Raw genomic sequence first — 18,376 nt, 5'->3', positions numbered from 1 at the left:
TATGACAAGAACTTTAAGTCCCTGAAAAAAGAAATTGAAGAAGATCTCAGAAAATGGAAAGATCTTCCATGCTCATGGATAGGCAGGGTTAACATAGTAAAAATGGCAATCTTACCAAAAGCAATTTACAGATTCAATGCAATCCCCATCAAAATACCAACACAATTCTTCACAGATCTGGAAAGAACAATACTCAACTTCATATGGAAAAACAAAAAACCCAGGATAGCTAAAAGAAACCTGTACAATAAAACAACTTCTGGAGGCATCACAATCCCCGACTTCAAGCTCTACTATAGAGCTACAGTAATAAAAACAGCCTGGTATTGGCATAAAAACCGACATGTGGACCAATGGAATCGAATTGAAGACCCTGACATTAACCCACACACCTATGGACATATAATTTTTGACAAAGAAGCCAAAAGTGTACAATGGAAAAAAGAAAGCATCTTCAACAAATGGTGCTGGCATAACTGGATATCAGCGTGTAGAAGGCTGCAAATAGATCCATATCTGTCACCGTGCACAAAACTTAAGTCCAAGTGGATCAAAGACCTCAACATAAATCCAGCTACTCTGAACCTGCTAGAAGAAAAAGTAGGAAATAGTCTTGAACGCCTTGGCATAGGAGATCACTTCCTAAATATAACACCAGTAGCTCAGACACTGAGACAAACAATCAATCAATGGGACCTCTTGAAACTGAGAAGCTTTTGTAGAGCAAAGGATACGGTCAACAAGGCAAAGCGACAGCTTACAGAATGGGAAAAGATCTTCACCAACCCCACATCTGACAGAGGACTGATATCCAGAATATATAAGGAACTCAAGAAATTAGACATCAAAAGGACCAACAGTCCAATTGAGAAATGGGCTTTAGAACTAAACAGAGAATTCTCAACAGAGGAATTCCAAATGGCTGAAAGACATTTAAGGAATTGCTCAACTTCCCTAATCATCAGGGAAATGCAAATCAAGACAACTCTGAGATACCACCTTACGCCTGTCAGAGTGGCTAAGATCAAAAACACTGAAGACACTTTATGCTGGAGAGGATGTGGAACTAGGGGAACTCTCCTCCACTGCTGGTGGGAATGCAAGCTTGTACAACCACTTTGGAAATCAATATGGCGCTTTCTTAGAAAATTGGGAATCAGTCTCCCCCAAGATCCAGCTATACCACTCCTGGGCATATACCCAAGAAATGCTCAATCATACCACAAGAGCACTTGCTCAGCTATGTTCATATCAGCATTGTTTGTAATAGCCAAAACCTGGAAACAACCTAGATGCCCTTCAACTGAAGAATGGATAAATAAATTGTGGCACATATACACAATGGAATACTACTCAGCAGAGAAAAACAACGACATCACACGGTTTGCAGGCAAATGGATGGATCTAGAAAAAATCATCCTGAGTGAGGTAACCCAGACTCAGAAAGACAAATATGGTATGTACTCACTCATAGGAAGATGCTAGATGTGGAACAAGGATGACTAGACTGCTACTCACATCACCAGTGAGGCTACCTGGAAAACGGGACCCCAAAAAAAGACACGGAGAAATGGACAAGATCTACATGAATAGCCTGGTCATGAGTGGGAACAATGAAGGGCGACAGTCGAGGGAAAGAGTGGGAGATCCTAGCTGGATCAAGAAAAGAGAGGGAGAACAAGGAATAGGAGACCATGGTAAATGAAGACCACATGAGAAGGTGAGAAGGGGAGGAAGCAGAGAGCTAGGGAGGCCCACGAAGATCCACAAAGATACCCCCTCAAAAGACTGCTGGCAATGGTCGCGAGACGGCAGGAACTGACCTACTCTGGTGATGGGATGGCCAGACACCCAAATAGTGGTGCCATAAACCCCATCCAAGGACTGAGGAATCTGAAGGCAGACATCCACGGCTGGTCCCCTGGTGGAGCACTGGGAGTCTAATTAGTGAGTAAGAAGAGGATTTATATGAGCGAGAATTGTTGAAGCCAAGGTTGGATAAAGCACCGGGACAAATAACCAAATGAATGGAAGCACAGGATCTATGAACCAAAGGCTGAGGGGCCCCCAACTGGATCAGGCCACCTGAACGGGTGAGACAGTCATTTGGCTTGATCTGTTTGGGAGGCAGCTGTGCATTGGTGCCAGGTCCTGGGCTCGTTGCATGAGTTGGCTGTTTGAATCCTGGGACTTATGCAGGGACACTTGGCTCGGTCTGGGAGGGGGGAATGGACCTGCCTGGACTGAGTCTACCAGGTCAACCCCGGTCCTCGGGGGAGACCTTGATCTGGAGGAGGTGGGAATGGGGGGTGGGCCGGGGGGAGGGGTGGGCGAGAGGGGGAGAACAGGGGATTCTGTGGCTATTATGTTGAACTGAATGGTGTTATAAAATAATAACAATAATAATAATAATAAAAAAACCAAAAAAAAAAAGACAACATAAATAAATAGGTATCTGAGATGTTTATGGATTAGAAGAGTAATAATGTCATGATGGTGCTTTAGCTAATTTTTCTCTTGCTGTGATTAAGATACCCTGGCAGAGAAAGGGGAAAAGGGCTCATTCTGGGTCATGGTGGCATCTGCAGTCAAGAAGCAGAGGGTGATGAATGCTTGCACTCAGCTCACTTGCTCTTTTTCATACAGTGCAGGGTCCCAGCCTAGGGAATGGTGCCGCCCTCTATGGGTGAACTTCCTACCTCCATTAATCTAGTCAAGATAATTCCTCATAGGCATGCCCAGAGGTCTTCAAGTTGATGATTTAGATTAACCAGAGATAGCAATACTATAATTTAGACCTGCGATGACTCCCAAAAGCCTCTGGGACCCATCTTATTGATGTTGGGATGTTGTGGAAACTTTAAAAGGTAGATTTAATGGAAGGTTTTGGGTCACAGAGGGAAAGTCCTCAGTGAGATTTCCTTTCTCATTTTTACTTCCTGGTAATGAGTTTGAACTGTGTGTTCCATCCTGACCTCCCTGCCACAGTGTGCTGCCTCCACAGCAGTCCAAAACTGACCATGGATTGAAATGCTCAAAACTGGAAACCCAAATAATCCTTTTCTCCTTTTAAGTTGATTCCTCAAAACATTTTATTACATTAACAGAATGCCAACTGACACAGGGAACATGCTGTAAAGTCAAATAAGATAGAGGTGTGTCCCTGAGCATCAGTGGGGATTGAGGTGTGATCTGAATGAAGAAGTAGGATTGACTCACTTCTGTAGTCTTTACTGAGGGTCATGTTGGCCTGAGAAAAGGGTCATTAAATGGAAAACCAACAACTTCAATCCTGCTAAAAAATGTGGATGTCATCCTAAAAGCTCTAGGTACATCCTACACATGTGTGAATCATTTGCAAAGGAGTGGATAAAGAGGCAGAAGATGGGACAGTGGTCTTTAAGCCTCATGTCCACATGTGGGAGCCATATGCCCAAAGATGCCCTTAACTCAGCTGCACAGGCTTAAATGCATGGGAACAGGGGCATTGTAGGCACAGTAACTCTTACCCTTGTCTCTTTCCTAAGATTCCTGCATGCAGCAGCTCACCAGAAAAGACTCAGTTAAAAGTGTTCAGTGGGGCTAAGGAGTGATGGCACATGCCTTTAATCCCAGCATTTGAGAGGCAGAGACAAGCAGATCTCTGTGAGTTCGGTCACAGAGGGAGTTCCAGGACAGCCAGGACTGTTACAGAGAGAAACCCTGTCTCAACAAAAAAAAAAAAAAAAAAAAGTGCTGGGTGGACTGGGGGTTTGGCTCAGTGGGTAGAGTGCTTGCCTGGCATGCAGGAGGCCCTGGGTTCTATCCCCAGCTCCACATAAACTGGCAGAGTGTTACATGCCCGTACTTCCAGTACTCAGCTGAAGGCAGTGGGGTCAGGAGTTCAAAGTCACTCTTGGCCATATAGAGAGTTCAAAGCTAGGCTGGGCTACATGAGACCCTTTCAATAAAACTACAACGCTAGAGACAGCTCTGATATAGCTTAGGGTGGTGCCACCAAGGACTTCACGTGGCTGACCACGCAGCTCTGCTCCGTAGGACAGCTACCCACTTGGGGCATCCAGTCAAAACCTCCATACTAATATGTCCATGTTAATTTTTGTGAAGATTCTCTCATTTCCTTTCTTCCTTCTTCCTTCTTTCCTCCCTTTCTTCCTTCCTCCCTTCCTTCTTCCTTCCTTTCTTCTTCCTTCCTTTTTTCCTTCTTCTTTTTTTGTTTGTCTTTCTGTTGATTTGTTTGTTTGTTTTTGAGACAGAGTCTCACTCTGTATAGCTCTGGTTGTCCTGAAATTCACTACGTAGACCAGGCTGGCCTCAGAATCACAGCGATCTGCCTGCCTAACGCTCTGGGATTAAAGGTGTGCACCACTATGCCTGTCTTTTTTTTTTTCCTATTTCTCATAGCCATTCACATATTTATTGGGAATTTCTCACCTCTGTATTGTGCTAAACCTTCAACTGATAGATAATTACTAGCTCTGGGATATGGGGGAGATGATTCTGCCTCCCTGGGGGAAATGACGCACAAAACTTTGCTAATGGCTAAGCCTTTCCAGTACTGGGACCTTTGAGGACTCCTTTCTGTCTGTGCAGGTGTCTGGTGCGTGCAGTAAACAGGGCACTGGCTGTGAGGTCAGGGTTGGGCTGGACTCTCATATCGGTTATTGATCAGAAAGACAAACTTAGCTTCTTTGTAAAAGGTGGAGATTCAAAAGGTCCACCTCACAAGAGGAACGCAGGGAAACACATGTCATCCCACGATGTAGCCTCTTGGAAGAATTCCAACAACAGTGGCTTCCCCACTCACCCTCTGTCCTTCCTGTAAGGAGGTGGATTGGGCAAACACCTCCACACTGTGGAACACACCTCTAATTCCAGAGGCAGAGGCAGGTGAAGCTCTGAGTTCAAGGCCAGCTCTACAGAGCGAGTTCCAGGATAGCCAGGGCTACACAGAGAAACCCTGTCTGGAAAACAAGCCAACAAACAAAAGAAAAGGAATTTAAGAATGGGCTGGCAAGATGGCTCAGTGGGTAAAGATGCTTTCTGCCAAGCCTGACCACCTGACTTACCCCAGAACCCACACAGTGCAAGAAGAAAAGGGACCCTCACAATTTGTCCTGATTTCCATATTCATACTTTGGCATGTGCCCCTCCCCAAGTAAATAATAAATCAATGTAAAGGGGGGGGGGGACTAGTCTAAGAACTGAATGATACACGGTAACTAAAAGTTAAAAAGAATTGAAGAATGAGCCCAAGTGCAATGTCCTAGCTAGAAAGAAAACCCCAGACGAATCTAAAGTGCTAGCAGCTGTTAATTAGCAACTTGGCCTGTGTGTTTATTGTGTTTAGGTTTAATTTTCGGTAGAGATGTGTAAAGAGAAATACAAATGGTTTCATGACATCACCTTCTAAGAATCACTGTCCCGCTAGATTCAGATGAAAAAGATAATTGTTTGTTTTTATAACTCTAGTTCTTCTGTTATCTTTTTCCGCCCTGCTCCTATGGAGGGTTGGCCCCTCCTATTCTCACATCATTAGCCAATTCTGATGGGAGACAAGATTGCTAGCAGGTAAATCTGCCCAGAGAAGGAAGAAAAAAAATGAAGAGAACACTATGCCCTCCTTTTTTTTTTTTTAAGATGAGGTCTCATGGAGCCCAGGCTGGCCTCAAACTCACTGTATGACTTTAACCCTCCTCCTCCACCTGTTGAATGCTGGGATTACAGGCATGAATCAGTAGGCCTGTTTTCACATAATGCTGAGGATCAAACCCAGAGCTCCTACCTGCTGGGCAACTCTACCAGCTGAGCTACACCCCTGCTCACTACCAGTCAGCTTAGCTCTAGGTAAAGGCTTTCATTGTTATTGTGGCTTTTGAGCAAAGCCAGGGCCGTGAGCATTTACAGGAGAGCTCTACCACTGCGCTGCACCCCAGCCCCCCAAACACCTCCACTCTACCACTGCGCTGCACCCCAGCCCCCAAACACCTCCACTCTACCACTGCGCTGCACCCCAGCCCCCCAACACCTCCACCAGCTAGCACACCTTTGTTACAAACACAAAGGTATTTTAGCACAGTGGCGCTCAGCCCCGATTTTGAGGCCATGTGAATTAATAAATTAATTTTGATGAAATTATTTTTTTAACAACAACAGAAACAATATCTAGTGACATCTAGGATAGAATGGGCACTCTTATGTATAGCTTACTTTTAATTAGAATGAATTGTTTGAAGAGCAGTGTGGCGGTAAGCATGAAGCTTACTTACACATGTGTCTGTTCTTGAATGTGAGAATTCTCTCTCAGGCAATCTTTGTGAGGGAGGGGGAGGAGAGTCTCCAGAGCAGATGCACTCACAGAGACGCTTAGCACAGAGGTAGAGTGGACTTGATGACGTGAGCTGTCACCGAAACTAGGAAGTACTTACCAGCTGAACGGATCTGCTCCTAAGTGGTTGGCCAAGGTATGGGGGCAAAGCATGCATGTAATCATACCAAGATGATTTTGTGTAACAACAGAGCAAAATAGGAAATCTTCAAAATGCACAAAAAGTCCTGAAGAGAACTTTGGCAAATTTTGGCCATGATAGGTATTTAGTGGTAAGAGACTGGGTGTGGCTTTTCTTTCCCAAATTCATGCGATTTTCAGGCTTTTCATCAAGATTGTACTGTGTAGCTTTTCTAAGGAGCAAAGTAATAATAGTGATAATAACCATCTCTTTTACATTTAGTGTGTGTGTGTGTGTGTGTGTGTGTGTGTGTGTGTGTGTGTGTGTGTGTGTGTGTGTATGGCCACAGGTGCATGACAAGGCATACCTGGAGAGGTCAGAGGCCAACTTGCAGTCAGTCCTCTCCTTCTACCATGTGGGGCCTGGGGACCAAGTGTCTTTTGTCCACTAAGCCATCTTCTCAGAGGCCTAAGAACCACATTTTAGATAATGAGGTAAACAAACAGAGGGAGGCCGTATGGGACCTGGATTCAGAAGCACACAGCGAGCGGGATGCATAGGAACAGGCCCACAGTGGATCTCCTAATTCCAGAAGACGGGCTGGCTGGGGAGCAGCCTTACAGCATTGCCTTCACAAGTTCACTGATTTCAAGGGGTCTGAAAATAACCAGGGAGCAGGAGTGCCCCTCCAGGGACGGTGGCTGCGATGCGGTCCCACCCCTACTGTCATGAGAACTTCTCCTATGCAGGAAAATGGAACACGCTCAGCATCAACGAGACTTTGAGCCTATACACACTACTGCGACACGAACTTTTCACAAAAGAAACTATCACCTCCCCTCCCACCACCAATTTTCCTTTCTCCTGTTCACACAGAGTACCTTTCAGGAATAGAACTGATTGGCATGAAAGAAAAAAGAGCAGACTGGACTATTCTTTGGACTGTCCTATAAGCAAAGCCCCCCAGATGCCTGTAGTTTTAAGTAGGAAACATCTGCAGGTGGTAGGGACCGGGAAGGTTCTCAAACCCCCGCAGGCCTTCCTCCTGTGATGTGGCATGTTTGCTTTGCAGGTTTCAGGCATATTTGCTGACGTCAGCTACCCATCAAAGTTTAAAATAATATTAGTCAAAAGAAAAACAGCTCCTTTCTGCCAGGCAGTCGCGCTCTGCCAACTTCTACGTTCTCCCTGAGTTAATAAACGTCCAAGGGCCACCTCCCTTTGGGGGAAGAGAGGAAAAAAAAAAAGCACAATAATTTTAAAAACCACCAGATCAGCCCATTGCCAGCAGAAATCATTCAGACAGGTGGCATTTGTCACACTCTAATGAGGATTTTACCTCTGCCTCTGAAGGAAAGCTGTCATTAAGCTTTGTGTTTGCCGAATCAAATGATTGTCTGAGGACAGGGACTTTCTTTTGGTCTCTTCCTCATCAGAAAGACCAAGTGTGGGGATGTTTTCTGCATCAGATGAAAAACTAAACAACAGCAACATAATTATACCAAATAAAGTCTTTCAAAAAGAAATTAGGAAAACCACCTTTTCACTTCGATTTTACTTGAAAATGTGAGAACAGACACATGTGTTAGAATTCCACAGCAGCATCAGTGTTGGGACAGTCTGTGAAAAGGAAACACTCCAGTGGATCTGAGGAGTTCAGGAAGACATGCTTCTTCCTGTTGGGGACACTCAGGCAGCTGGTCTCACAAGGGAAGAACTCCCAAGGCCTCCGGACTTATCTTTGCATGACATTGTGGAAAGGGGAGCCAGCCCCTCGATAGTTCAGTTGATACCAGCCTTCTGTACCTCGCTGGCAACACACACACCCCATTGTTATTACCTCCTCCAGACACATTAGATCCACATTCCTCAGAAAGTACTGGGCTCCACAGGGAAATGGACCAGCAGGCTCCGTCCACGGGCCAAACAGCTTACGACAACTGATAAGTTCCTATTGAAATATCTGGAACGATTACACTGAGCACCCCATCACTATGTCACCCTCATATCTCCCCTGCCACGAGCAGAGAGGCAGCCAGACAGGAGCAACTCAAGTTCTCTGCTCACTTTCATATGTCTTTACCATGGCTCCCTGTCATGGTTAATCTATTTGTTTACCCACCGTGGCCTATCAGATTGCCCCCCCCCACCTCTTTGGAGACCTTAGCTAGTAAACACTGGTGTTTGCACTTGAAGTTAATTGGCACTTGCAGTTTACTTTAACCAGAACCTTATCTCCAGCCAAAGATACTGAAGTTGGACTTGGATCTCGGTAAAATTCATGAAGGTCACGGTTGATTTTAATCATAGTGCTGGACTTAACATCTAAACACTATGCAAAGATCTTTGCTTTCAAGTTATGTTCGTTAAAACAGCAAAGCCTCATGCTGCAGCTCCCCTTTCTTTCCTTAGCTGTCATTGGATAGTCAATGAATAGACATCATGAACTAGAAGACAGCACCTCTGCCTTTGCAGGAACACACCCCAAAGAGCCAGACTGCATTTTCACCCTGGATTATGTGTGCCAGGATCTTATAATTCAAAAGGGCTACGTTTGGGGTGGAGTCGAGGTGGGGGTGGGGGGCTTTTAACACATTGTATTTAGTAGGGAGAAATACAGCCTTAGATTTCAATGCGGTTTGGCCTTTGACAGAAATAAAAGGCAAATGATTTAGCAGATGGGTAATTCCCAAACCTGAAGAAATGTAAACAGTCAGGATTTTGGTGCCTATGGGTTTTATCAAAGACGTTAGGCAAGGCAGAGACCAACACTAGTGCGTCCTCTTTGGCTAGTTTTAACACGTTTTCAGTCACAATTAACATTCAAGGAATTTCCTTTTCATCCAAGTGTTTTCTTTTAACAAACAGCACTTTATGCCATAGACCATAGTTCCAGCTGTCATCAGTCCTTCCCATACAGAGGAGTGGTTAAAACGTCCATAATGTTTTTCTTTTTTCTTGTTTTGAAAATGGGCTTGGACCTCGTTGATTTACCTAAGGTGTTTTAAAAATAGGGAGGGGTTCTCACCTCCTGCCTCCTTTTCCCTCTGAAGCTTAAGAAGTTTAGGGCTTCCTTGTCCCGGACCCTCCCCCACATTCATCCTGAGTTAGAGGAGCATGCTGCCTAGCAGTTGTCCTCTCCACTCTTGAGACCCATCCGTGGGAACTCTGAGCTCATCCCACCGCCTCACTTCATGTCCCTGAGCAGGCTGGGCCAGTGCAGGCTGCAAGCGTCTAGACTTGCTCCCTACTACTTCTACACAAGGGATTCGCACACAGGGGGTACCGAGTCCGAGTCTTGGCTATGCATGGAGCTCAGCCCAGTATCCGAGTCCTCATCGTTGCCGGGGCAGCTCTTAGCTAGTCCCCGGGCCTGGTCTACCCACATTTCCGCACAGGTCTGAGGCTGAGGTTCCCGCGAGGGTCCGCCGCAACCCACAGCCCCATCATTCACCACCGTCTGCTCCAAAGTGCGCAAAGTCTGGAGAAGACCCTGCAGCTCGCGCTCCTTGCTGTCCCTCTGCTGCTGGCTGTAATCCAGGTCAGCCTTGACAGCCTCCAGGTCCGTGCTGAGCCTCAGCCCGATGTAAAGGCTGGTGCTGAGCTGCGTCCTAACCCGCTCCTGCTCCAGCAGCAGCTCGCCATCCGGACCGCCGTCGGGCTCCGGGGGCTCCTCTCGAGCCGCCAGCTCCTCATTGCGCCGCTTCATCCACCGCTGGTTCAGCTCCTCCTGGATCTCGGCGGACAGGCGCTCCAGCAACTCCTCCTGCTGGGCACGCTCCTCCTGCAGCCGCACCAGGTCGTCGCAGCGCCGGGCCAGCTCCTCCAGTGCAGCCGCCTGAGCCTCGCTGTCCAGGGATGCCACCGCCTCCGTCCCCTTCTCCGCCAGCGTCGCCTCCTCGGGCTCCTCTCCAGGAGCCGGCCCGTCGAGGTCGATTCCAGCCCCTACCAGGTACGTATCCTGCACGTAGTTGACTCCGTGCCGCCGCATGCGATCCAGGTGCACCTTGGCCTCGTAGCGGTCGATCTCGCGGTCCAGCTCCCGCAGCCGCTGCACCTGTTGGCGGATAGTGTGGTCCTGCGACAACACCAGATGCACCAGCGTCTCCATGCGCTCCACCGACGCGCTCTCGTGGGTCCGAGGCGGCGACGAACAGGACGAGGCGGTGGACGACGACGTGGACGAACAAGGCGACGGCGGCTGCTGCTGGCGCCTCCGGTTGAGCTTGGCCAGCTTGCGGAAGGCCTTGCGCACCACCCGCCGCTGCTTCTCCTGGGTCAAAGCCAGGCTGGGCCGCGCCGGGGCTCCCCGGGCCAGGCAGGGGCGCTCGCGGCTGAGCACTACCCGCGCCTCGGCACTGCGCGGCCCGGCGTTGGGCAGTGACGCCTCGCTGCGCACCAGCACGAAGCGCACATTCTCCTGTTCGTCGCCCCAGGCGGTCCAGAGGCGCAAGATTCGCGTCTTGTTGGGCAGGATGCGCTCAAAGCCGCGCCACTTCTCCACGATGCAATAGCAGTGCGGGGGCCCACATAGCATGCCCTGGGGAATCGCGTCGTCGTCATCCTCGTCATTTTCGTCCGGAGGCTCGGGCTGCTCCAACTGATTGGAGGGGTCCTCCGCCATCCCCCGTCGCTGGCCCCGCCGCTGCCTGCGTCGCCGCCGGCAGCCGTCCTCCAAAAGCACCCGCACCACGTCTGAGCAGGTGGTGCGGCGGGAGAGGCCGGACACCAGCTTCTCCTCTTGGCAGATCCACACCGATATCTTCTTCTCCGAAGGATCCATGGTGTAATTGGGACGCGAGGGGCAGATCCGGCTAGGCGCTACTGGGGCGGTAGGACCAGCGCGGGCAACCTGGCAGCTCCCGAACTGAAGGAGAATCCGTGACCGGGTCTCAGGCGTCACTAGCCTTTCTCCTTCGCTGTGTACTGAAATCAGGCGGTGGCTCCGGCAGCAGCGGCTGCTTTCGGCTTGGACGGCGGACTCTCCCGAGGCAGCGTGCGGGCGCCCGGGTTCCAGCGGCTCTGGCTCTGCCCGCGGTGCCCGAGGCCTCCGGGTTTTGCTCCTCCCCACCTGGCTCCACCTCTTCCCGCCCCCCAGCGCCCTGAGCTGCGGCTGAGAGCACCGCAGGCGCGGCGCCCAGACTCGCCCCTCCCAGCCCCGCCGCTGGGTCTGCCCCTGGCTCGGGTTGCTGGCGTCGGGAGTCCAATTCCTAGTTTTCTCCACTCAGAGCAAAGAAGGACTCGGGAACCTCTCTGCCACAAAGCCTTGAGCCCAGGCTTCACCTGGCATCAGCCCTGCGCCCCCCTCGGCTCAGTCTTGCCTCCCGTGGAGAACTGGCTGGAAACACCTTAACCCGACTTCCTGCTTTTCCAGCGCTCTCCGACACCGTGGTCTTGGTCCTTCAGGGTACTAGCACCCTCTGTACACTGCACTTTGCACAGGCGGAGAAACTGAGGCACCCAACAGTTTCTAGTGGAGACGTTGTGATCCACTACCTGACCAGCTAAGGTTTGTAAGCTCTGTCTCTTAAGCCTTCCAGTCCTCCTCAACCACAGTGGGATCCTTGAGCAGATGTGCAGTGGTCTGAGTCGTGCTCAGTTCCCCATAGATCGGAACTGTGGACCCTCATCGCCATTTCCCACAGTCTTCTTGACAGAAAAACTTACAGAGGGAGTCTGGGGGCCCAGGCCTAAATTAATCACCAGCCCTGCTTCCAATGGGGAAACTGGGGCCATTACTATGACTGTTTCTGCTGTTTCCTGGCATATAGATGTGCTCCGGAAATGCTAAGAGTCAAATATCAGAACACAAATCCAAAGCCACAATGCTGAGCTTCTTAAACCCTCTCAGTACAAGGCTTGTTCTGAGCTTGTCCTGGGAAGCACAGCTCTGACAGCTCACTCCCCTGCCTCAAGACCTTGGATGTCTCACTATTTCTTATAAAGTACTTTTGTCGATAGAATGATTCCTTCCTGGAACATTTGCTGAGTTCTCACTGTGCTTTAAGTCCGGTGGTGTGATGACGAGCATATCTCCTGACCTACAAGAAGCTCACTGTAGTTCAATAAACATTTCCAACACCAGGGCTTCTGTGTTCTGACCACAGAAGTCGCTATGCATTAGGAGAACATGCCTGGATGCTGCGCAGCAGTATAGACCCCATCTGGGAGAGCCTGAAAAGGCTTCCCATCGGAGGTACCATCTAGGGCAAGACAGAAAAAGAAATTGAACTTTCCAAAGGACAAAGAGATGGGGGAGGGGGGAGGGGGCACATGGCAGGCAGAAGGAATCAATGTGCAAACTGAAGAATCAAGACAGCGTGGCAGTCACCAGGCTACAAGGGGTTAAATGACAGAAGTATCGGACGAGGATGAACTAACAGAAGCCAGGTCAGGAAGAGTTTTCAATGCCATGCATGTGCTTTTGAATTTATCAGAAGCATAGTTGCAGGTGCCGGGGTTACACTGGGTGCTTTTACTTACTGTGACCTTAGGGATAACTTCAAAAGTGACTGCTCTAAGGATTAAATGGCAGGACCTGGTAAGTCTATAGCAGGCGTTTTTATTGAAGGGTTAGAAACCTGGGAGGGATATGTTCTTTATTGCTATAAAGTAGGTTACTGTGAACTTGGTAACTAAAAGCAACACCCACACATGATTTCACTTTTCTGAAGGTCATAGGTTGTACTTGGCTTGACTACTCAGAGTGCCCCAAGCTAAGGGTGTTTCAGCTGGTTAGAGTTCGGGATGGAGAGGGAAGCCACTTCAGACCCATTCAGATGTGTTTCCAGAAACCACTTCATTTCCACTGTAGCACTGACGTCCCCATCTTCCTGTTGGCCTTCATCAGAACCTCTCTCAGCCTCTTCCAGATTCTTCCTACGTGGCAGTGTCTGCCCCATTTAAAGCAGTGATGGCAGGTCAGAATCACCCAGTCCTCATGGCATTGAATCACCCTGGCATCATCCTTTGCTAGCAGTGAGAGAAAATTCTGCTTGTCAAAGGCTGACTTCATCAGGCAGACCCACCTGGAGAAACTCTCTATATTAAGGTAGACTGATTAGTCACTGTGCTGGCTAGATTTATGTCAACTTGACACAAGATAAAGTCATCAGAGAGGAGGGAGCCTTGATTAAAAAAATGCCTCCATAACGCTGGGCTGTAGGCAAGCCTGTAGGGCATTTTCTTAATTAGTTATTGATGGAAGAGAACCCAGCCCATTGTGGGTGGTTCCACCCCTGGGCTGGTGGTCCTGGGTTCTGTAAGAAAGCAGGCTGAGCAAGCCATGGGGAGCAAGCCAGTAAGCAGCACCGCTCCATGGCCTCTGTGTCAGCTCCCGCCTCCAGGTTCCTGCCCTGCTTGAGTTCCTGCCCTCATTGTTTTTGATGATAAGTTTAACATGGTACTATGTGTGAATAAACCTTTTCTTCCCCAAGTTGCTTTTGTCATGGTGTTTCATCACAGCAATAGTAATCCTAACTAAGACAGTCACCTTAACTACATCTGAACAGTCACTTTGATTGTGTGATGTATCAGCCACCAGAGCAATGATGGGCGTTGGAGTGGTGGAGATCATGCATGAGGCCAGCCTGGAACTCTTCCCACCATGAAGCTTAATGATAACATGATTAGATCCTCACTGTTGAACCATCCTACCGTGCAGGGACCATAGTGCAGGGAGGGGTGTAGTTACAGGTTAGAAGGCCCTTAAAGGACTATCCCACTTGTGAAAAAAAGAGATGACAGGCTACATTGCTTCTAGAAAAACAAATCAAGGTGGTATGTGCATGGCCATTTAGCAGTGTTTCAGAGAGTGGGTTCTGGAATTCAACCCAACTACATTTACGCTGAGGATAAAGGGATAAAACGAACTCACCTCCGGTCCTCTCACTCAGCAGAAGCAGATATCAGGAGAAAAGCAGATATCCCACCCACCAAGCAGGCCATCTTGGTTCTGCAGCAGACACCCACAGAGCGCCTTCTAACTCAGCTTCACTGACACTGTCTACTTGGAGAGGCCACAGGTTGAGAGCTCAGTACCTAAGACTGCCTCCTACCTTACCTCAGAGGACAGCCACAGCCCAGGCTTGAATTGAGGGTCAGATGGAGAGGTGCAAAGCAAGATGTGGGAGAAGGAGTGGGGTGCTTCTGTGTCACCCTCCAGGAACCTCCATGTATTAAACTTTCAAAATTCTCCAACCTGATCGTTTTGGGGAGTCCTGTGGAAGTATCATTAGATAGGTACGATGGATGAAGGCACTGACATTGATGGCCAACTTAACCTTTAGCCTCTCTTCCCTCCAAGGATGTTGAGAAGTGGGAATGAGGGTTGCAGCCCTCTGAGTCTAGCTGGCTCCTCTGGCAACCAGTATTTATTCTAGAGGCTTTCCAAAATATCATCTCCTGTGTGCTTGCAAGGGTGCCCCCCAAAAACAATAGCTTCTCTGTCATTTTCATCACTCTGGAGAACCAAGGACAAAAGAACAAATGTTTGACCCTCAAAAGTGCCCTTCTTGCTCAAAATCATTTAGGAAATTACAAAGACTATAAAGGCTTCAAGCCAGGAGCTGGTGAGCAAAAAGATGGATGTGCAGTCACAAACTGCATAATGACATTCCTGCCAAGGACAGACCACACAGAGGGTGCTGGTCCCATAAGAACAGAATGGAAGAGCTCAAAGGTTCCTGTTGCCTAGGGATGCCGTAGCCATCCTCATGTTGTCACGCACTCTGTGGGTCATGTGTGGATGTCAACAAATCTGCCATGCTGCCAGTGCTATAAAAGCAAAACATGTTCAGTTACTACTCAGTAATGGCAATAAACGACTGTGTTTGCTTTGCATTTACAGCTTGTGTTCTTAGTGTACTGCACTCTTGGTTGTTATTTTAGAGTGAACTTGTACTTACAAACACACAGTTGGCTACAGAACAGTGCACTGTCCCGTGCAGGAAGCAGTTCAGACAGCTCCTCTTTACTGCATCACACCACTGCAAGGCGTTTGCTTCTGCTCGATTTCATCTTGTGTTTTGTCTCTCATGACCCTAGCAGCGACAGGTGTGTGTGTGTGTGTGTGTGTGTGTGTGTGTGTGTGTGTGTGTTGGTGTTGGCTATACCATCTAGGTTTGTGTGAGTATGCTCTGCATGTTTGCACAGTCACAGACTCACCTGCTGCCGCGCTTCTCAGACCGTATCTATTGGAATTAAGTCGCTAGCACTCCACACAGTCAGCTTAATGATCAAAGGAATTTATTTGGGGGTTAACTAACTCACAACCACTGGAGATTTATCATAGTGTGGGAAAGCTGAGCTATGTCCCACACTGATCTGCTTGGCCAAGATCTCAGCATCCAACCACAAGGTAGCCAAGACAGAGAGCCGTGTACATGCATCCTAGGTCTTAAGGGTCCCTGAGCAGCCACACCCCAGGGGCATGTACCTCAAGGTCATAGGCAGGTGTAACAGACATCTGCTACCCCACTAGAGGCGGTGCTTCAGGGCATGGCTCAAACAGCCCGCCACTACATGTATCCCTTCGTTCTGTTGTTCAGCAATATGAAACTGTATGTCGTATGAACTAGAGAAATGACTCCGTAGTTAAGGCTGCTAGCCCAGAGCCAGAGTTCGGTCCCCAGCATCCACATGGCAGCTAAAACCATCTGTAACTCCAGTTTTGAGGACTCTGACCCTCTCTTCTGGCCTCTGTGGGCTTCTCTACACATGTGGTACAAATAAACATATGCAGACATACATAGAAAATAAACAAATCTTTTTTAAAACCTGTACACCATATCACAATCGCCACAGGTTTTGTCAATCATAGTCTTCTCATCTGGTAAAGGAACAATAGCAGAACCTTTATAGAGCGGGCATTACATGGAACAAAACAATGTACAGTATATAAAATACCTATGTCCAGGTTAATCATTGTCAACTTGACTGGGTTTGGAATCTCCTAAAAGACACACCTCTTGACCTGTCTGTGAGGGTGCTGCCAATGAGTAACTGAGGGGAAAGACCCACCCTGAATGTGGGCAGCACCATCCCTTGGACCAGGGCCCCAGTATAAAAGGCATCTAACACACACTAACTACAGCACAGACGAGGAGCCACACAAGGGGCACTTGCTGTTGTTGCAGCAAATGAACAGAGACCGTGGAAATATCCGCCCATTAAGGGACGACTCCACAGACAAGGAGTTGCCCCTAGCTCTGAAAGTTTGCAGCAATTAAATCTGGCAAAGTAGACTTGTTTGTCTAGGCAACAACGAACCTCCAACATGCACTGGCCAGTGTAAAATGAGTTTCAGAAGGATGCGTGTGAGAGGAACTTGCTTGTATTTTTAAAGACACACACAGAACACATATGCACATACGCAAAATTGCTCTCTGTGTTTTCCAGGAGTCCAGACACCTGTATGGACATGCACAGAAAATGGTCCTAACAAACACTCAGCTCAAAGCAATGACTCCTTGCCGAGGGACTGTCAAATTTAGCCTTGTGTCGTAATGATTTTATATGAATTTAGTAATCTATTAACTATGCAGTCACAATGAGTAACTTTTGCCTGCCTGCTTGCTTGCTTGCTTGCTTGCTTGCTTGCTTGCTTGCTTGAAGCAGGGTCTCACTCTGTAGCCTAGGCTGGCCTTGAACTCAAGGTAATCATCTTGTCTCAGTCTCTTAAGTGCTGGTATTACAGGCATGGGCCACCACACCCATCACTGTGATGTGTAATTGTAAAACGTGAAGATGCTAGAATTGGGATCACTACCCACTGCCGGGTCTTCTTTACCCCCCCCCCGCCCCGCCCCCTACCTTACACCTAGTCTCCTTTCTGTGGTCCCAGCCACCACACAGCTGTGTCTGCTCCCTTCTCCCTGTAGGGCATCACGTAGCTCCCAGGACTTTGTGCTAATGCTTTCTGAGAATAATGATGCTCCTGGCAAAGGGACGGAAGACAGCATGAGACTCACAGTGTGTGCTCTACACAGCTTCACTCCTCTCTCTCCAGGGACACTTTCCAAATACATCTCCATTCTCAGAGGGGTGCCAGAGCCCTTTGTTAGATTCCCAGGTTTGCTCTCAAAGGTGGCACGTCATTCGAGCCTGTGGGAGTGTTTTCTGTCCTTTACCTTCCTGAGACCTGTGAGAGGTAAAGCATAGCTCTCTTACCATGAGAAAACTGGGGCCAGAGGGGAGGGGTTGGCTAGTTTCCCAGCTCACACAGCTCTGCGGAAGTTGGCATTTCTCTGAAACTTTCTACCTTTCCAATCTGTCAGTCAAGGTTCACAGCCGTCCGGAACACCCCAAACAGGAACTTCCGTCCTTAATTATGTTGAGCCACACAAAAACGTGACTGGATTTTATTGACTGAATAGGTTTCTTGTAATGATTAGCTCCAGAAAAATTATTTGGCAAACTGTGTTTACAGAAACTTGGGGCTTCTCTCAGACTTGGAGGAAGCTGAGCACCACCACTCATGTGCACCTTACAAACAACCCCTTCACTAGGTAAGCTAAGCCCAGGGCTGGAGCATAAATGCTGGGCTGTCATCACCCGGCCATATGACCTCTTAAAGTGAGGGGAAGCCTGGCATGGTGCTCTTTAAAATGCAGTTCACTGGGCTCTAATAAATGGGAATCCTTGTTCTCTGATGGTTATATTTTATAAAGTCAAGATTAATTTTAAAAATTATCATTATTATTGAAGTGTGTGTGTGTGTGTGTGTGTGTGTGTGTGAGAGAGAGAGAGAGAGAGAGAGAGAGAGAGAGAGAGAGAGAGAGAGAGAGAGAGAGAGAGAGAGAGAGAGAGAGAGAGAGAGAGAGAGAGAGAGAGAGAGAGAGAGAGAAAGAGAGAGATTGATTATGTGAGATGTGGGCACACACACGCCCCAGCACACAAGAGATCAGAGGACAGTTTTTGGAAGTCCA

General features: G+C 48.3%; 1 protein-coding gene across 1 annotated transcript; it reads right to left on the bottom strand.

Annotated features, from left to right (window-relative positions):
- Nucleotides 1–7,986: 7,986 nt before the first annotated feature.
- Nucleotides 7,987–11,506, bottom strand: Rassf10 (Ras association domain family member 10). Its single transcript, XM_006978608.4, has one exon. The coding sequence runs from the start codon at nt 11,230–11,232 to the stop codon at nt 9,706–9,708; it is 1,527 nt and encodes a 508-aa protein (XP_006978670.1). The 5' UTR covers nt 11,233–11,506; the 3' UTR covers nt 7,987–9,705.
- Between the last annotated feature and the right edge of the window lie 6,870 nt (nt 11,507–18,376).

Source organism: Peromyscus maniculatus, chromosome 1 (genome assembly GCF_049852395.1).
Source record: "Peromyscus maniculatus bairdii isolate BWxNUB_F1_BW_parent chromosome 1, HU_Pman_BW_mat_3.1, whole genome shotgun sequence".
NCBI lineage: Eukaryota > Metazoa > Chordata > Mammalia > Rodentia > Cricetidae > Peromyscus > Peromyscus maniculatus.
Note: the sequence above shows the minus strand (reverse complement) of the source record. Positions and strands in the feature narration are given on the sequence as shown.